The sequence below is a fragment of the Chenopodium album genome, chromosome 12 (assembly GCF_948465745.1).
Source record: "Chenopodium album chromosome 12, dcCheAlbu1.1, whole genome shotgun sequence".
Classification (NCBI taxonomy): Eukaryota; Viridiplantae; Streptophyta; class Magnoliopsida; order Caryophyllales; family Amaranthaceae; genus Chenopodium; species Chenopodium album.
In genome coordinates, this window is record NC_137845.1 from 36,862,129 (window position 1) to 36,883,787 (window position 21,659).

At 32.5% G+C, this 21,659-nt stretch overlaps 1 protein-coding gene and 1 pseudogene across 2 annotated transcripts; both read left to right on the plus strand.

The window, feature by feature from the left end:
- The first annotated feature begins 521 nt into the window (after window positions 1–521).
- LOC145572349 (uncharacterized) lies at window positions 522–4,066 on the plus strand. Its single transcript, XM_081631330.1, has 3 exons — window positions 522–968; window positions 2,821–2,923; window positions 3,557–4,066. The coding sequence occupies exons 1-3, from the start codon at window positions 717–719 to the stop codon at window positions 3,994–3,996; spliced, it is 795 nt and encodes a 264-aa protein (XP_081487456.1). The 5' UTR covers window positions 522–716; the 3' UTR covers window positions 3,997–4,066.
- Window positions 4,067–8,951: 4,885 nt separating this feature from the next.
- Window positions 8,952–21,102, plus strand: LOC145572350 (peroxidase 21-like; annotated as a pseudogene). Its single transcript, XR_014096799.1, has 5 exons — window positions 8,952–9,060; window positions 10,583–10,731; window positions 10,856–11,050; window positions 17,869–18,034; window positions 20,694–21,102. The product of XR_014096799.1 is annotated as a peroxidase 21-like (transcript).
- The last annotated feature ends 557 nt before the right edge of the window (window positions 21,103–21,659 follow it).

The following is a 21,659-nucleotide window of genomic DNA, read 5'->3' on the forward strand; positions in this document are numbered from 1 at the left end:
TTGGAGATGTTAGTTAGTGCCCCAAAAGTAGGAGAGCAGTAGTGAAGTTAGTTGATTAATAGTAGAACTCTATGTTGATTTGGTAGGTTAGTAGTGTAGAACGTGGGACCATGTTTCCCTTCTTAGCTTTTGTTAGTTGCTATTTTATTGCTTGTTAGTTTCATTATGTAAGCCTATTTATATGGGCCTAGTATTTCATTTGTTTTAAATATAATGCAATCAGAGTAATTAAGCTCCATACAACCTACACATGAACTATATAAATTAAGGTTATATTGAAGGTCCAAATTAGAGCCGTGATAATATTTTCCACTCATTCTCTCTGGCCTTTTGTCCTACATTGTAAAGAATATGTGGATTGAACTTTACTCCCAAGGGTCACATTTTTGTGATCACATTTGCCAAATTTGTCACTTTGTTATATGATTAGACGATATGATGGTCCTCATATTTGCTTTTACTTATAAGATTTTCTTACAACAATAATACCACAATTTTTACGACGATTCCCCTCGAGATTTTGATACTCTAATTCTGATTCTGCCACATAACGCATAACCTATACTTCACGCTAAGCTGCAATCTAATGCCCGGGGGACGCAACCTTTCTTCGAACCTTTTGGTATGTATTGTCCCCTAACTATAGATCAGATCCACCGGACGAGAAACTCAATTCCGCACTGCTGCACGCTCGGTTGGCCTTCCTCCGCTGACGAATGCCTTTAGTTTGCTATTACTTATTGGATATACCAAAAGTTATCTTGTGCATCTATCATTTATCCATGGCAGAAAGCTACTCTTCTGAACTTCTTGATGCCATGGACCGTCTTTGGTTCCACCAAATCATTTTGTCGCCCGAACCAACTTCAGTACTTAGCTCGACTAATGCCTTACGATCATGTACTAGTTCATCGTCGGAATCTTGTCAATGGGAGGGGGATGTTTTATCATCAAGCTCTTTCTCTCAGGTAATGTTCACAGCTTCAATTTATGCTTCTATTCCATATTAGTAGCCTGATAATGTAATTTGAATTAGTCTTGTCACAACTTATTCATGCTAGCTATTGTCGTCCAATTACATAAAATAAATATTTTGAGTAGGAAAGAGGTTCAACAAAATTGTGTTTAAAAGGATCTGTTCTTCAAATCCCAAAAGAAATGACTTAGGGCCTATTCACATTTGCTGAGCTGAACTGAACTGAATTGATTGGAGCTTAATTGAACTGAACATAACTGAAAAGAGCTGAAATGAATATTTTATGAGAGAAGGAAATTAGGAGTTGAACTGAATTGAATTGAATTAAGTTGAAGTGAACATGCCCTTATTCTAATGTACAAAATAATGTTAGGCCTTGTTGTTTTAAGCTAATGTGATCTCCTCTGTTATGCTCTGAAGATCAAAAGAACATGGCCTCGTAACTATCTTTAAAATCATATAAAATGTTTCTAGTTTCCATATTACTCCTTTTTTTTCTTTTTTTTTTATTGTGTGCGCGCAAATCAAATTAAGCTTCACTCATATTATTGATGTTGTAAAATTAAAAACACTATATTATTTAATGATTTGTGTAACAACAACAGATGCGATAGTTCAATTATAAATCAAGTTGTACGAGATGATGAGGTGCTGTTATTCATCATAGAGGTTTTTACATGACTTAGGTAATACAATAATACATTATATTGATTCAACGTATAAGTCATAGTAAGTTACTTCTTCCACTCAGATATAAAAAAATAATAATAATAATAATAAAAAAAATAAAATTAAATAATAATAATAATAGTAACAATAATAATAATAATAATAAATAAATAAATAAATAAATAAACATCTTAGTTTATGCCTCTTTCTATACACAAGGTTGACTAATTGATTATTTAACTATTTTACTTTAGCTAGTTTTAGTTAATACTAGAATGTGTCCGGTTAAATGCACAAGATATTGTATTTACACAGAATGATATAAGCCTTGTTAAAAATTAGTTTGTTTTATATAGTTTTTTTTTTTTTTTTTTTTTTTTTTTTTTTTTTTTTTTTTTTTTTTTTTTCTGAAAAATTATACAGTATATTTTACTCTTGGAATGAAGTTGGTTTTTTATTTGGATTTTTTATTCTTTCCCAACTTTATTTATTTATTTTTTAACGAATTGAGTTTAATTTGTTAGGAAAGGGGAGTTTTAGAGGGAAAAATAGCATTAGGATGTAACAAGTGTTACTTTTGGTGTCTGTTTTACTATTAAGTTACTGATGATTGTGTATGGAAAGTGAGGTTTGAAAATTTGGGATAAGGTGGTGAATAGTTAAAAGAATAACTCCTTAATCCTAATTATATACTTTGTATATGGTTTGATTTGTTGACACTACTTGTTTTTTTGTTGACATAACTAAGTTTATGTACGATTGCAATTGAAATTAGCGAAAGTAACTTAATTATGTAGTTGTGTGGTCTTTAACCGAAGAAAGTGACTTAGCTATTGCATTAATTTTAATCATGCAAATCACCCAATGGAATCAAAATCATTGCCTCATGGTAAGCTTATCATATCTAATTAGATTAGAGCCACTTTTACCACTTCAACAACATACTTTTCAAGATTTCAAGTTCTCAATATAGATAAACCAAAAAATTATCCATATGTTCCGGTTTACTTGCCCGTAATCAATTTCACAAGATGTCAAGATTTATGTAACTAAAAGTGTGGGAAAAAAATATTTATGTAATTAGGAGTATTAATTAATTTATGAGTCAATTTGTACAATGTCAAGATGATATATATACAGAGTATTAATTAATTTGTATATTTCATATTGAACAGAACGATTGCAATAATGAAGTAGAAGACAAGAGACAAGATGATGATGATGATAATCGTCTTGGGAGGGAAAGATTATCAAGAAAAAAATTGATTAGCAATAAAATTACACTACAAGAAAATAACCTTTTCGTAGCGATTATTTTAACCTTTAGTATCGATTGTAATTGCAACAAAAAGCTTTCCCAACGAATGGTCATTCGATACAATATCCCTCGTTGCCTTAGCCTTTAGTAGTGGTTTTCAATATCGCTGGGATTGGCCTCAATAATCGATACGAAAAACTACGTCCAATCGTGGTGATTATTGTAGCGATTACAATCGCTATAAATGTTGAACTCATTTTCTTCAAAAAAAAAAAGCATGCATATGATCTTTATAAGATTGGAACATGCAACCTCAAACTCTTATAGTAAATGTTTCACCAATAAGGTATGACATATTTTATGTATTCTATTTCAAACAGTATTTATATATCTAGTGTTGAAAAGGCTTTTCGTATCGATTTTTGGGATTTAGTGGCGATTGTAAATGATACGATTTCTCAAAATTATATAAATGTGTAAAAATAGTGTGGATATGTATTATTATGTTTTTCGTATCGATTTTATATGGGAAAACCATGACGATTGTAAAATGATACGAGTTCCTTAATTATTTCACAAACATGCTTGCATATTGTAGCGAATATACAATCGCTACGAAATAATCGCTACGAAAAGACATTTTTCTTGTAGTGTTAGGTCACAATCGTCCTCTCCATGGATTGAAAGACCAAGAAAGAGTTCAAGTCTTTCGACGAATGCAGGCCCTAAATTGAAAAAATTCCTAAGTTGTAGCAAATTGCATGATCTTGAGCTAGAAGAGCTGAAAGGGTTCATGGATTTAGGATTCCAATTTGAAATGGATCAACTTAGCCCTCGAACCGTGAGAGTAATTCCGGCCTTGCAAAGAGTTGATGAAAAGTATGGAACAAGCACGTTTGATGATATAGAACCTCAAACCGAAGAGAAAAAGAACAAAGTTGTGGAGCCATATTTGTCCGAAGCATGGATGATAAAGAGACCAGACTCGCCGTTGCTAAGGTTGAGAATGGCAAGGGTTTCTAGAGAAGAAGAGATGAGAGAATGTCTTAAGCTTTGGGCTAGAACTGTTGCATCAACTGTGCAATCTGATTAGTTCTCTATCCGTTTATTTTTACGTCTATCTATTGACTTGCACATAGTTTTAACTCTTTAAAATAATATATATATATATATATATATATATATATGTGGTTTGTTTGAAAATTAAAAATTATATATTAAAAGAAGATAGTGGCCGATGAATAATTTATTCAAAAATAATGGGAAAAATTGAATTATAAAAAAGCAAAAGTGGAAATTCTAGGTGGAGAAAGGTATTTTAACAATGCATAAAAGCTTTGAGTTCCGTTTTTTAGAATTGTTGCACTTAAAAAATAGTTGTATATGAAAGTATTGCACAATAAATAGAGGAATTGACATTTGTTTTTTTGGGAGTATTCAAATATGTTTGTAGGAATATATGAATATAAACAATAGTAGTTTAGGATGTGCATCGCCTCAAGTTTTTGGTTGAAATGGAATATTTTTTTCAATGCCATAAAAACAACAAAACGAAACAACAATGAATTAGAAAATAAGCAAAGTAGAAGTGAAAACATAGCACAACGACATGCGGAAGTTATGCCCAAACTAATGGGCGGAAGATACTACAATTCGGGGCTCAGTTTGAACTTGGCATGCTAAGAAACCCGAAAAAACATTCCTAATGTCTTGTTTGATCAAGAGTACGGTTATATTAGACGAGCCCTTAGCTTGTTTGACCTAAAACGCATTGTTGGAACACCACAGTTTGTGTAGATTAACTAATGAAGGAACCCTGATTCTTGATGGCCAAACCGTCAAACGCAAAGTAAACAAGCAAGCCAATAATTTAGAGTGTATAGCATAGTTGGTAAAACATACCCAAGCACCACCCTCTAAAATCCGAGTTTAAGCTTGTCCCTGCACTAAAGTGGCCTCGTCGAACGAAAAGCAAATATCCAAAGAATTCGACATGCTTCCTTACAGACATACAGTGTGTTTGGATAGATTAGGGGAAAGGTAAAGAAGAGGAGGGAGGGGAAGGGGAGGGGAGGGGAGGGAAGAATGAAGAGTTTTCCTTTCAAATCTCCCCATTATTGGAGAGATCAATTTCTTGCAATTTTATCCCTTCATTTCTTTCCCCTCCAATTCTCTTCCTTCCTCATTTGCTATCCAAATGAGGGATTATTTATCCCTCAATTTCTCTTTCCTTCCTTTCCCTTTATTTCCTTCAATCCAAACAAAGTGATAGAGAAGATGAAAAAAAGGTGAAAGCACGAGGAAGATGGCAAGACAAGAAAGATAAACAACTAGCGCGAGGTTTGAATCTCCTAACAAACCAATTGGTAGCTAAGAAAAACACATATTCCGGAAAAACGTCCTCTTTACGGAAATGCAAGTTATTCTGAGACGGCAAAATTGCCCATAGTAGACTAAGAAAGGAATTAAACCAAAATAGTCTTTAGAAGATGCAAGTAGTTTAACGAAACAAAGACCGCAAAAAATCAAGCTCTGAAGAAAGGATTGGAAGCAAAATCTTGGCGAAGCCCAAACGGACCACAAACCTAGAGACGATTAACAAATGGGCAGTCCAAATAAATGAGACATCAGCTCGAGAAACTAATGACGACAAAAACAATATAAAGGATCCAATAGGAATAACCATATTGTGTAAGGAACTCGCTCTAGGTAGAGCATTATGAAGAAGCTTCTAGGCAAAAACTTCCCACTTAGGAAGGATCGACATACCCCAAAATTTTCTCCATTAGAGAGACGAAGGATAAAAGGAAAACAACAACCGAGCACCTTACACATAAACCAAATGAATGTATACTGATTTTGTTGAGAAAGACCCATCTTTGGTTAATTTCCAGTAAATGAAGTCATCCACTTTTTTTTCACGGTCATGCAAAACCTAGACTACAAAAAGTTAGACTGAGAGAATAACAACCGGTGAACCATAGCAGTATCGCATGTGAGAACGCAGATTAAGTAACAAAGAAATGTGAGTAAGTAATGTTGAATCATTAACCGAAATTTCTAAAGAGAACTTCAGTGTCAGGAACCCAAGAATAACCTAGGATTTGAACCAAAGACCTAGAAACAGAATTCTAAGCATTACCTTGTCGAAGGGTGGTGAGGTCCTCAACCAAACTGCGACATCCACAAGAAAGACGGAGGATCCTATCCACTGCTCAAACTGCCAACAACAAATATTTGGTCTTAAATACAAGATAGAGGAGCTGGGGATAGTGAATAAGTAAGGTTCCATGTCTGCTAGGCAAGGAGGGACAAGCTAAAGCAACCCAAATACGAAGACATACCACCAACACTACAACCCCTAGGTCGTTGAATAAGTGAAGAAGAAGTTAAAGCAAGACCCCTAGAAGAGCGACTTGTTCTCCACAAGAACTTTGGCCAGCATGTTATCTATCCGATCACACATAGTCGAAATTGTTCACTCTATAACTTTTTCATATAATATTACAAATCTTTTCTTATGTTTTTTCTCCAATTTATTTTTTTATTCTGAGTTTACATCAACTCATTCAGTATCGAACGGTTATGACGTCTTGGGCCACGCTAGATGTATTTCTTAAGAGCAAATCTCCACTAAGAGCAACTCTAATGGTTGTAGTTAGAGACTTGCCTGGAATTTTCAAAATTTCCAATCTATTAGTTTGACTATTAGAGCTAAAAAATATAATTTGCTTGAGAAAATAGTGTCCACATTTTTAGAGATTAAAATTTTAATATAATTAAAATTTTAAAGCTAATTGAGATAGTAAAGCTCATTTCAACGACAAGACAATTCAACAGCAGTGGCGGGCTGGGCCGGTGTAGGGTGGGCGACAGCTCAGAGCCCCCAAAAAACAAGCTAGAGCCCCAAAAATTAGTGTATATACAATTTGTTTCACTAATAATCAATAAAGCACTTGATGGATCAATGGTTATGTTATTTTATGATAATTTTAAGACCAGGTTCGAAACCTAATACAGTCAATGTTAGGGTTTGTTCTTTCAGATTATTTTCAGTTCAGTTCAGTTCAGCTCTAATAAGTCCAGTTCAGTCAATTAGAACAGGCCCTTAGTTACATATGCATCAGTAGAAAAAAAAAAATCATCAAGGTATTTGTTGGAATATAATTGACTTAATATAATTTTCAAATATCAGTCTTTTATAAAGTATGTATATATTATTAAGATAAAATTATTATGGAAAAAGATATATGCAGCCCTTATATAAGAAGTTAAAAGTGGAAAGAATTGACAATAAATAAATATTTATTAGATCGATTTACCTGTGAATTGTCGATAAATTTCCAATTTAATACTAAAAAAGGAAATATATTAAATGCTTACATGCAACCCTTAGGGTTTTGCATATAGCATTACCCAATTTTTATAAGTCAAAATTTTGTATTAACCAAGGTATAAAGAAACTTGGTCGTGACACTTATTACTAAAAAAACAAAGGGATTAATCTTAAAATTAATAATTTTTTTTTTCTATTTCGATTCTATTTTAGTTTCTTGAGATGACCCCTAATCATTAACTCGCTCAGTTTCATAATAGTCTTACACTTTTTTTTTTCCATCCATATCGACATATCGGAATGATTGCAACACTTATTTGATAAGGACCCAATACTTTTTTCCTATTTCCTTCTTTTAGCCACCCCAATTAATATATATATATATATATATATATATATATATATATATATATATATATATATATATATATATATATATATATATATATATATATATATATATATATATATATATATATATATATAAACTATTCTCTCTCCTACTATCAATTTAATACACCCCACTAACTATAATTTAATACTCCCTCCATTTTTAAATACTTGCTCCATTTCTCCATGTGTAGAGTTTTTGGAGAAATTGAAAAAAGTAATAAAATATGGAGGTAGTGGGATTAGTGGAAGGTAAATTGAAGAAGAGAGAATCTAAATTAGGTCCCACAGTTGAGAGAAATGAATTAAATATTGTAAAAGCTTTCCAAATAAGGAAATAGAGCAAGTTTTAAAACAGCCGCAAATGAAAAGCGGAGCAAATATTTAAAAACGGAGGGAGTATTATAATATATCCTTACCCTATAACTTTCTTGACACTTTATGTCCTCCCAAATATTACAATTATTATAAAACGGAGAGATTATTTGTAAACACCCATAGTAAACAAATCGAGCACACAAGATATTCGGCTTGTCTGGACGCTTCGGGAAATTCGCAACAGGGGCAAGTTGTTTACAACTTGTACTATTCGGAAGGTGGACAGGAATATGGTGGTCGATGCTCACAATAAAGCTCAGTTAGCCATTGGGTTGGCTTTATCCTTTGAAGATATAACTGTAATTTAGTTTGTTTTCTCTTTTCTTGTTTGTTTACATGATGTCAAAAAAAAAAAAAAAAAAAAAAAGAAATCGAGCACTTTATTGTGAAATTTGTCCAAAACAGTTTGCTTATGTAACATATAGGACCTTAATTTAAGTCGCGTAAAGATTTCCAACAGTTAGATTTTCTCGACTTCTAGCTCTCTTGCTTCTTCTAATCATATTGATGTTGAAGGCAAAGTTGTTGCGCCACTTCCTAACCCACCATTAGGTAATGGAGAAGTGTGACTTAATTTAAGTTGATAGTTTTCTCAAACTTAATTGGTTTTTTTTTTTTTTTTTTTTTTGTTTGTTTGTTTGTTTGTGTGTGTGTGTTACACCCACAATACAATTACCATGGAAGTAATTGTGGTTGTGGAAGTAGTTTTCATGATACATATGAGTCAATGAAATAATTATCCCACAAAAAATTTTAGTGCTACATTAACTAAAAATATCAGTGCTACATTAACTACAATCACTAGTCTTGCTACTTTTGAAAACAAAAGTAAAATAATATTAACCATGTAAATTTTTTAAAGCAAACTTTGCCTATATAAATGTCAACACTTCTAATCTAAATTAAAGCAAGCAAATTAAACGCCAACTTTAAGAAAGTATGTAAAAAAACAGTAAGGACACAAAAGAGAGCCTCAACATATGATGTCTTTTTATAACATCTACTGTTTTTGCTTGTTTCTCCTCTTGCTACTGCAACATCAATTTTATCATGGTACCTTTCTTTACACTTTTTTCTCAGTAAAAATATTATTTAGATTGGATTTAGATCGTGTGATTTTGATTTGGCTCAAGTTAGTTTTTCATTCAATTTTATTTCGATACTTTGTGATTTTCGATAGATTATCAAATTTATACTTCCTAGTTTTAATATTTGTAAAAAAAAATATATACACCCTCTTGCACTAGGGGGTATTTTTTGACCAGACCATTTAATATACTCTTTCACATTTCAAAATTTTAAATTGAGCAAAAAATCATTTTTGGATACACCAACCTCTATGTGTTTTGCGTGTACATAAAAGGTTTTGATTTAAATCAAGTTTATGGTTAATATTGTGATTGTTTAAGTGAATTCATTTTGATTCGGTCTATTCTTGTATAAATCATTGTCGATATGTGTCGGGTGAATTCCAAGTCTATCAAACTTTTCCACAAACGACAAGTTTGATAATTTTTTTGAAACATTAAGTAGTCTTTTTGGCTCTTAACATATTGTCTATCGGTCAAATTTGTAAAGTTTTATGATATATTCTTTACATTAAATACAAGAAATAATATAGTCGTACGTGTGACAATTGGATTCGTTTCAATAACTAGTTTTATAAGACTAATTAAATTTTTACAATTTTGGTAATTACACAACTTAAAGATATTGATGATTAAAGATAGTCTCAAAAATTATTTAAGATAAAATAGAAGTTATAGGATGGAGTAAATAATAAATCATTAGCTTTAAACTTAAACTTTTTCTGTTTAGGACTAATACGTTTGTCAATATGTAAGTAATGTAGGCGAACATAAGTAAAATACCCTCTACGTGACTATGTCTCAAAAAAAAAAAAAAAAAAAAAAAAAAAAAAAGTAACTTAGGTTCCAAACTCTATCATTAAAGTTTATTATAATGTGTATTCAATCACCTTATTAATAATTACCTTGCTATTTAGAAATAATTAACTTACATGCATTAATACTTTTTTTTTTTTTTTTTTTGAAACCTACATGCATTAATACTTTATTATCCGTTACATCACCTACATGTATAATAGGTTATTTCTTATAGCTTTATTGTCTAACAAACCATATACGCAGTATTTCTTTAGATGCAATAGCTAGAATTTGTTGTTGTGAATCTTGTGATAGTATCAAACTACTATTTTTCCAACCCATTTCACAATAAATACTTAATAATGATAGTTATGTCATCTTATAAAGACCCTATACATCATTTGGGCCAAAAACTAATTAATAATATAAATTACAATTAGTATTGTAATTCCGGACAAATTAGTGATAAGTTTTCAAAAACACATATTTGATTTTTACAATAGAAAACTAATAGACTACATAAATCGATCCCGACATTATTTTGTCCATAAATGGGGCTAAAGGGTCGGGGTAGATAATGCATTTTGGCGAATATAAATAGGGAATTTCCTTTTATTTTACTTGATGTGCTCCCAAAAAAAAAAAAAATGATGTAAAAATATTAACAAAATATTAAACAAAATGATCAGGATCAAGTCAACTAGAGCTTAACTATTACTCCAAAACATGTCCAAATGCTGAAGCTATAGTCAAAGAAGAGGTGAGCAACCTATACCACAAGCATGGAAATACAGCCATTTCATGGATCAGAAACTTATTTCATGATTGCATGGTTAAGGTATACAATTTTCTTTGATATATTTGGACATAAATCATTTTATTCAATTTGTTTAAGTTACTTATTAATGCTAGTTGCTAATTAAATTTGGATTTTATGTGGATCAATCAAATTGTTCACGTAGTCGTGTGATGCGTCAATCTTATTGGACGAGGATCGAGCACTTGGTATACACACTGAAAAATCTTCGTCGAGGAATTTTGGAATGAGAAACTTTAAATATATAAACATAATCAAGAAAGCCCTAGAGGATGAATGTCCAGGAATAGTCTCTTGTGCTGATATTGTGGCTCTTGCAGCAAGGGACGGTGTGAAACAGGTATATATATTTAGGACATGTTCACTTCACCTTAATTATTTTTGCCGATCTGAAATTATTTATTCTGATTGTCTATTATATATTTTTTCTTTGACTTTACTGATTTTCACAGAGTTGAGCTTATTTTTACTGAACTTAACTTATTTTTACAGAATTGAAATTATCTTAATTGAAGTCAACTTATTTTTAATGAACTGAAATTATTTTTGTTTAAGTTGAAGTGTTGAAGTAAACGGGACATTACTAATTAAAGTGCAATCTGATGGATTAACAATACGTTTATTTGTTATTCTGTCCTAGGAGTTGAGAAACATGAATGTTTTAATTTGGAATTGGCACGCACGTTAGATATTCAAATAACTTAGCAACATTATTGACATTTTGGAAGATAATATACGTTGCAGTTGAATACCAAAGAAATCGATCTTAATATTGAATAACAATTTTATACTCAAATAATAATTAAATATGAATAATTAGTTTTTTAGTCCCCGTCCGTGGCTAAGAGCAAGATTGGCCCTGAATCTTAAGACTCCACATGACATCATCATCTCGAGTTTTAAGAGAAGAGTCTCTGTTTGATCCCATTTTTCTTCAGAAGTCTTAACTAAGTCTCAAGTTGAGTCTTGAAAATTCAAGACTTAACTTAAGAATTGAGTGTGGGCCCTGCTTTATTTATTTATTTATTTATTTTATTATTACTAAGAATAAAAGATAAAAATAAAAAAAATAATAATATATGATATGAGAATTCTTAAGTGAATTTAGGGATAAAGATGTAAATCTGATCGAGTTTTAAGGAGTCTTAACATAATTTAAAATTTTTAAAAATAACCTAATAACTGATGAGGCAATTGATTATAGTCTTTTACAATACTCTTGGTTTTATGAGTGATAAGTGATTGTAATGAATAAATAATGGCCAGCGTAAGACCAATAATGTAGAAAAAGCTTAAGGTTTAACTAATAAAGGAGAATGAAGTTAAAAGAGAAATATAGAAAATGTGTGTGTAAATATTCTGAAATAAGATGTTTAGAGTAGTAAAATTTATTTTTTAGAATATTAGTAAGCAACACTAATTAAATACATAAAAATAAAAATCTATAGCTATAACTACAATTAAAGTAATTACCGCTGACATAGTTATAATTAAAGTAATTATCGCTGACATAATTACTATTCTCATGTCATTCTCTCCTCCAATATTTTCTCGTCAAAACTATAAGTGACATCATTATTAATTATACATTTTCCAAAATATATATTTAAATTGATGACTAACTACACAATTTCCAATGGAGTAAAAAAAAGGGTGGTTGGACTATTTCATTTTCCTATAAACATTATCTTTCCTCATACACCGTGTATTTTATATAGATCGTATGAATTTGGAGTTTTCTCTATTTATTAATTGATCAATTTATTATATTTTAATTAATTTATACTATGATTACTTATTACACACGAATAAGCCAAAAAATTATGGTAAAAATCGCGCATCGCACCAGCCTAACCTAGTTAGTTAATAAGCAAATACCCTTTGATGAAAACACAGGGAGTAAAAGTTAACCCATGTACTCCCTTCGTGTTTTAATACATGTTAAATTTTGAATTTTTTCATTATTCACATAACGGGTTTGACTTGATTAATTTACTAACATATAAAAAACAAATGTTATTGTATAATACATTGTTCAATTCGTTATGACGTGTATTTTCATAATTTTAATTTTCCTATAATTTTATTAACATATGATAAGATAAATTAATAGTCAAAGTTGTGTCTCGACATACATATTTGATTAAATTGTAACACTTATTAAAGTAATAATGTAAATAACATATCTTACATATGGTCATTTTATGGAGTCAAACCCCAACACTAGAGCTATCAAATAATTTTTTATAAACTTCTCTTGATCTAGCGGTCTAGCCATGAGATCTTGGCCAACTAATTCAGAGTGAGAATCTATGTAAGATAAGTTATGGTTCAAACCCCGCTTCTATAGCTATCAATTCGGGTACTCAGCTCAACTCACATTAAATCGGGGCTTTGGTTGAATTCATGTTTTTTATTAAATCAAGTTGGGTCATGTCTGTTGAATTTAACCTCTAAATCTGGTTCTGGTTCACGTCGATTGGGTCATGTTCTATTCAAATTATGTTGAGTTGTTTACCTACCAAGATGTCAAATTCGACTCAAGTCCAATTCTAATTTGGTTCAATTTCAAATTCATATTATATATGTATCATATTTAGATTGGTTTTGATAAGTAATTTCAAGTTTAGATTAGTGGTTTTTAGATCAGAAATTTTTACAATTACAAGAGTGAGCATAACAGGGTAACCTGTTAAAATTTCTAGAACTGAAACTGAAACATGTTGCAACTGGTTCCTCAAAATGGGAACCGGAACCGAAACCTATTGTAAAGGTTCCTGGAAAATGGAAACCGGAATCGGAACAGGGTACCCTGTCTTGTTATGTACTTACTTACTTTTTGCAGATTTTTTAATAAAAAAGTTGGTTGGTGACTAATTTATAATGTTTATTACTCGCAAATAAAACAAACTAATAGTAGTTGTTTATCAAATTTAATACATATATTTATAATTGTAATTTTGATATTTATTATTTAAAAAATAAGGTAGAATTGATTGGTGTGTAATTTGAAATAAAGTGATTCTTTTATCAGGTTACAAGGTACTCTACACGTTCCGGTTCCAAAAAATTGAGAACCTAAACCAGAACCTATTGCAACAGGTTTTCTCGGAACCGAAACCTCTTGTACAGGTTCCGGATCCGATTCAGGATACCCTGATTTTTTGCTCACCGCTAATCATCACCTACAATTGTTGCTATTTTAGCAATTACCATCTACATTTTTTTTTTTTTTTTTGAAATTTACCACCTACTGTTTTTTAAAACATAAAAACTACCCCACCTACTTTGCTCTCAACTTAAATGTGATGTCATATGGGCCCGCTAACTACCTTCCCACCCTTTTTCCCTCCCCTTCTTGTGTTTTCTCACTCAATTTCTCATTCCCCTAGATTATTGTAATTCTCTCAAAATTGGGGAAAAACTTCAATCCGTGAATATAATTAACATGAATATGTAATTATATTTCGAGCTTAGCTTGTTAATGAGCTTTCGAGCTGAGCCATGGATGGCTCAGGCTTGGCTTGTTAAGATACCGAACCGAACCCAAACTCGAGTCGAGCATCGAACAGTTCACGAGCAGACTTGGCTCGTTAACACCCCTAATTATACTAATTCTCCTTAACTCCTAGCATAATATAGACTTCATATATGATTCGTAAGCTTCATCTATTCCATAAATGTTCCAGCACTAACTTGAGTTCTAATCATTTCAAGATGTAGTTAAATCTATTTTTGGTAAATATCACGCATGTTACGTGCGGGTTAAAGTTTGGGACGTAAAGTGTTTGGTCAAATCAGTTTGTTTTCAATATCAGTATTTTTTTTTTGACAACCGCAACTAAACAAAAAACTAATTCGAAAAGCTATGTAAACTAACCCTACGCATATTAGAAATATCGTGGGCTTGTGTGACCAGGTCCCTTCCTACTTTCCAAATGATATAATTCTTCAACAGCTTCTTTGCCTGTATCATATTTTGAATAGTCCAAAGAAGTGTGACTTCTCTTCGTTTTGGAATTTGTATCAGATGTATAATAGCTAGCGAGTCTGTAATCACAATAAGTCGTTGATATCCTTTCAGTCTCGCCCACTGGATAGCTTTTAAGCAAGCAAAAAGTTCAACATGAAGAGATGAAAGCGCTTTTCCAAAGGTGCCTCCACCTTCCAAAAAGTTTGTCTAGTCAAAGGAGTAAGCCCAACCCATACCTGCATTCCCTGTACTCTTTTGTCAAGATCCATCTACCATTAAGGTCACCTCTAATTTGTCATCACGAGGATCAGTGATAAGATCTTCTTCGCTTCCAATATTAACTCTAGCAAACACCGGCGGTGCATCATTATCCCCTATTTCCCTAGCTGTAAAAGTGCTTCTTTCATCCACTCTTTGTCAGACACATAAATTCCGCATTGCAGAGTTGTAGTTTCTTAATAAGTACATTAGATACCCTCCTTCATTGTTAAAAACCATGTCAATCCTTGTTAGCCAAAGGCTCCAAAGCACTCCAATGAACGTATTAATCTGTTCACTATTCTTTTCATCCTTACTATTAAAAAGTAGGATATATTTCTGAATCCAGTGTCGCACAAGAGTAGAATCATCAATTTTAGGCGAAATATGCAATGGACAATTTTGCCAAGCAAACCTCGCAAAAGAGCACATCCTAAATAAATGTTGTAGATCTTCTATTGCCATACCACAAGAATCACACCTATCCTCTACATCCACACCTCTCCGGCCCATGTTTGACTTAACTGTTAAACCATTCATAACAAGCTTCCATAGGAATAAGCTCCATTTTGGCAGTATGTTGAGCTTCCAAATAAGCCTGTAAAAAGCAGTGTCACATAAATCTCCCTATTTCAAAGAAAAACCACGCATTAGAAAAGCATACCCTGACTTCACAATGTACAATCCCGAGGAATGCCCACACCAATAAAGAACATAGTTATCCTCAAAAGATGGTAACTCCATTTCCAAAATTTTCTAGGCTGTATCCCATTCAAATCTGTCCCTAATCATTGCCACATTCCATGATCTAGAAGAATTTGAGATCAGATCTTTGACCCTACCCGTACCAACCGCACCTAGGAGTTGGTTAGACTTAAATTCTAGAACCGAGCCCTGCACCCACCTCATATTGGCAATCTTACCTCTATCCCCATTCCCGGCCTATCTTCCACTGATAACCCTTCACCATTTTATTTGCCACATTATACAAACCATGCCTTCCCCAAGAAGCATTCCCATGAAAGGCAATGAACTGTATCCCCTGAATACAAAGAGCACGAATGAATCGGCTCTAAAGAGCGAGCCACTAACAATTGTGGGTTACAGTGAATTCTTACAACCTGTTTAAACATTAAAGCATCATTAAAACAGTCCATAGATCTAATACCTAGACCACCCATACCTTTTTGCATTTGAATAGCCTCCTGCTTCACCCAATGCATACCATTTTTCCCCTTTATTACCCCACCAAAACCGAGTGATCAAAGAATCAATCCTGTTAGTAATCGAACACGCAACTTTAAACATTTCATCACATGAGATGAAATACTAATCAAAACAGTGTTGATTAAGACCAGTTTTGCCGATTGAGACAAGTTTAGAGATGCCCAAGATAAAATTTGTTTTGAGACCTTATCAACCAGGTATTTAAAGGCCGCCTTTTTCCCCGTTGAAAACTTAATTGGCGCTCCTAAGTGTTTGTCTAGGTGTACGATGGAGACCTGACAATATCGGGTTCTAAGTCAATAGTTTACCCCATTATCAAGTATAATAAAGATGATTTGAATAGGTTAATAATTTTACCCTATTATTCAAATTAATTTCTCAAATCTTTTGAACTTTTGAGTTTTGACAGCTAAACGCCTAAACCCATAACTTGTATTGGCCAACTTGACTGAAAAGAATTAAAATAAAGGAAAATTGGAAATAAAAAATAAATCTAACCTTTGCACTTTCTTCTCTAAAAAATCCAACCTTAAATTTATTCCTCAAAAATCCAAGCTTTATACCCTATCTTCACCAACAGATCCATTTGACCCGAAACCTGTTAAACAGGTTAAAATGGATTTTTTTATTCATTAATTTTTATTATTCGCTCTCCTCCTACCTCCCCATCCCCTTTCCATGCCCACCATAATAACCACCCTAAAAACACCTTGCTACCTAAGCTGCCCCTCCCCCCTTTGCTACCACCCTCCCGCCCCCCTCCTAAAATCCCTAGCCACAACCCCCTGTTGCCCTGAAACCCCCAACCCACTCCCTTGTCGCTCCGAAACACATAGCAGCACCCTCCTACCGCCCTAAAACCCCCAACCTACCTTCCTGTCGCTCACCGAAACACCTAGCCCCTGCCCCACATAAGCCCCTGCATCACCAACTCCTCTTTCCTTTCCTTGTTGCCCATACCCAACTTACTATCACCAATTCAGCCCACTTTAACCCACATTCAAGAATCACAACTACAACAATCACCTCGCATCTCAACCACCTTACCGTCAACACCAGAACCGTTCATCACCCACAAAACAATAACCTCACCACCCACCACCAACCCCAGCGTTGTGCACATCCACAACCACGACTTTAGATTGTTCAAAATTAATGAAATTGGACGATTTTGATTAATTTGCTTAATCTAACTGTCACAATTTCGTGATAATGATGATGGTTGAGTAATGAAGATCACAAAGAAGCCAAGAAAAAAAAATGGAAATATCTAATTATCTTGGAGCTGATTATTATGGTGCTTTCGGGGAGAAGGTTTGTAGGGTTGCCGGGGAAGGAGAGGTGGGGATGGGGAGGGGAAGGCGTTGGGGTGTTTTGATTGGGACGTCGGCGAAGTGGTGGTCATTAGGTCGTAAAAGGGGGTTGGGGGCTTTATTTTTTTTCTTTTAATTATTTTTTTTGTTTTTTTAATTATTTAAAAAATAATAGAGCTATAAAAAGCTAACATGTGACATATAAATTATAAAAAACTGTCACCAAAAGGTAATGGATCTTTAGATGAAGATAGGGTATAAAGGTTGGATCTTTGTGGAATAAACTTAAGGTTAGATTTTTTTTAGAGAAAAAAGTGCCAAAGTTAGATTTTTAATTTCCTTTTTCCGAAAATAAATTAATAAACTTCTCTTGATTTAATTATGCAGTTAGAAGGGCCGTATATAGAAATGAAGACAGGAAGAAAAGATAGCCTAGAAAGTTATGCAGCAGTTGTTGAAGATTTCATTCCAAACCATAACGATTCTCTCTCTCTTGTTTTAGCCCGTTTTGGATCAATCGGCGTTGATATCGAGGGCACTGTTGCTCTTTTAGGTATACTATCAACACTTCATGTGTACTTTTAAAATATAGTCTTCGTCCCAAAATATCTAGGATGTTGGATTTTTTTAACTATTCATGTATTATTAGTTTTGATTAATTTTTTTTACTAATATAATAAAAACATATTTAACATAAAATATGTTATTAGATAGGTATTATTATTACCTCCGTTACATATTAGTTGCAACTTTCAGCTTGACACAATTCTAAGACAAAATTTCATAATGGTGGATTAATGAATTAAAGAGTAGATAATTAACCAAGGTAGGAGAGAAAAAGTGAAAGTAAATAATTAATAAATTCCCAATCCACCACCATCAACAGCACCCTAATCACCACCGTTAGCCAACAATAGCCATTCCACCACTGTCGGCCAACAACAACCACCTCAAAACCACGCACCTCACACCTTGAAACCACCCCATCTCAACCCGAACCACCATGAAACCACTCCCTCTCCACCTGGACAACCCCGAAATCACCCCCTCTTGGCTCGAACAAACCCAAATCACCCCTTCTTGGCTCAAACAACCTCGAAACCACTCCCTCTTAGCTTGAACCACCTTATGAATACCCTTTCTCAACTCAAACCACCTCGAACAACCACTCTCTTTACGCAAAATCGTGGGTTTTGTGAGGAAATGTGACGAATTCGTGGGTTTTGTAAGGAATTCGTGAGGATTTCATGGGTTTTGTGAGGATTTTTGTGGGTTTTGCGAGGATTTTCATGGGGATTTTGTGGGTTAAATTTGACAGCGAATTTGAGGATTTTGTGGGTTAGATCTGATAGCGATTATGAGGATTTAGTGTGTTAGATCTAAGAGCGAATGTTAGGATAATCAGGGTTCGATCATGGAAGGAGCCTTAAATGGTAAAAGTTGCAACTAATATGTAACGGAGGTAGTATAAAGTTTCATAATATAATTAAAAAAAATAATTTTCTTTAATATTTAATTATAAAAAAATAAAATCTAACTAGTGCATTGACATATATGCAATGTTGACTATATCAAATATTTTGAGATGGAGGGAATATTTCACATTTGATGTTTATTTTATTGGGTTTAATTATTATCTATTTTCCTTTCATGCAACACTTATAATTCCATGTTTGTGAGCACATCATTTCTATCGCAAACAATTTTACCATTATATAATGTATTTTATACATTTCTCTACCTTTAAAAGAATTTGAAAGAGCTCTTATAATTATTGTGCAAATATTTATACCCATAAAAGTGTTTTATTTACATATTTGCCTTTATTTAAAAGTTTGCCAAGCATTTTTTCGTTATTACATTAAAATAAATTGTAACTTCCATTAAAATTTAATAGTTCAATTATTCTAAGATGAAATAATGTTTTCATTTCAATCATATTCAAAGCTGCTCCAATTAGCCCATTAGGGTAGCTTAACTAAGTTTTATTAGTTTATGATTTTTGTAAAACAAATGCAAAAAGGTATTCCTTATATCTTTTACCCTCCCCGTTTTAGTGTGAAGCCTTGTTTATAAGTTGATTTGTAACAAAGAGATATTTTAAGGGTATAAATGTCTATATACTATTATGAAATAATCTAAAAAAGTATAATTAACATTAAAGAGGGCAAATAGATAAACAACATCTTAAGAGGTACAAATATTCAAACACTATTCATAAAATCATAAGAGTTTGCTTGAACTTGTTATAATATAGGGATATCAAACATTTATATATTACTAGCGATATTTTATGCCCCATCCACACTAGATCCAAATTAATTCCATAACTATGTTCCAAATAAAAAAAAAATAAAAAATTACAAAATTTTCGAACATTTCACGGTTACACAACATCCAACATATTTATCGCTTATATGCATATATTCATAATAATAATACGATATAAATCCGTTTTTTAATAGTCGCAACTCACATTTTTTCACGGTATTTAAGAAATGTGGGGTTCACATGATATAATGCACTTTAAAATGAGGTGAGTGGTTGTTAGGAGTGTAATTTAGTGGGTCGTATGCTTTTAGTAAGGGAAATACATCTTTTCAGTAAATAACTTTTCATTTATAGTATGTTATAAGTATTGTGACATTTCCATTTTAAAAAAGTATCGTAAGTATAAAAAGACGGAGTAAGTAGGACATTAGAGTCAACTGCAAAAGCTATATCCAAAGAAATAGCCCCATCGCATACATTGCGCTTGTCGAAAACCTTGGTAATGTAAAAATAATAAAAATATTTATCTTATGAAAGTATAACTCAATACGAAGCTAATAATTTCTCCCATTACATTATTTTCTTAATTATAAATCATCAAATTCAACCTGGTCAAGCTTAGTAAATAAATAGTGTAACATTTTGTGTATTGCAGGGAAAAAAACAGAGGAAGTACTATAACTCTTTAATGTTTAACTGTTATAGCATCCTGTCCACATTAGTGAGTATGGTGACCATTGGCATTTTGTCCCTGAGAATTAAGTTGTGGGATAGGAAAGGAAATTTGCACTACCACTTTCCCTTTATGATTTTAACTTGCTTGTTAACCACATGAATTGATTTCTAGATCAACAATGCAAGCATTATTTATTAACAGTATACATTATTTACTTAAAACATAAGTAAAGTAAAACTAATAGTTGTTAAATTGTATTCATCAGGAGCTCATTCTGTCGGAAGAGTTCATTGTGTAAACATCGTAAATCGAATCTATCCAAGTGTTGATCCAACATTAAACCCTAATTACGCAAAGTATCTTAAGAGAAGATGTCCAACACCAAACCCAGATCCAAAAACAGTAGAATATGCAAGGAACGACCTTGAAACTCCAATGATTTTAGACAACATGTACTACAAGCACTCTTATTGAACCATAATGGTTTACTACTAGTAGATCAGCAGCTAGCCTCGGATCCCTCCACTTTGCCTTATGTTGAGATCATGGCAAGTGATAATACATACTTTCATGACAAGTTTGCACGGGCCATGATAGCAATGTCCGAGAATAATCCTCTGACGGGTGACCAAGGCGAAATTCGAAAGGATTGTCGTCGTTTGAATAATAGTTAACATCGAGAATAATTATGTCTTAGTCTGGAGCGAGAACTAATTGTGCTCTTGTATCTTTCTTTCTATACTTATACTTGTATTTTTTATTATTTGCAACAAATAAATTTTTTAAGCGTCACAAATAATATCCCTTTGTTGCAAATAATACTAATAGAGGTAGTTAAAATTAAGTATGGCAAATGTCCATGAATGTAACAGATAAATTATGTATTTGAACAAGTTTAGTGGCTTGTTTCTTTATCAATCAACCAAAATGCCAAGCTCTAAGTTCATAAAATTAAATATAGCAATTAAGTAATTTTCACCCTAGATCAAATTTAAATGAAAATTAATAATCGAATTACATGTCATTCTCCTTAGCTTAAAAATTAAGAAAAATTTTGAAAAATAAACCAAGTTTAGCCGGTCTTCTCAAAATAAGTTAAACTTTTGATTAACTCAAAATAAGTCAGCTTTTATAGGATATCTTCCCTAAACGAGTCAAAACATAGAGGGCTTAGAGGTGACCAATTGTTTGGGTAAATTATCCCATAATGGGTCATAATGTGATTGGTTCA

Bases quoted from the DNA above. Each gene is read 5' to 3' on its own strand.
- LOC145572349 (XM_081631330.1), top strand. From the start codon at position 717: ATGCCTTTAGTTTGCTATTACTTATTGGATATACCAAAAGTTATCTTG. The intron at 969-2,820 runs GTAATGTTCACA...CATATTGAACAG, and splicing joins CATCAAGCTCTTTCTCTCAG to AACGATTGCAATAATGAAGT. The intron at 2,924-3,556 runs TTACACTACAAG...TTTCTTGTAGTG, and splicing joins AAAATTGATTAGCAATAAAA to TTAGGTCACAATCGTCCTCT.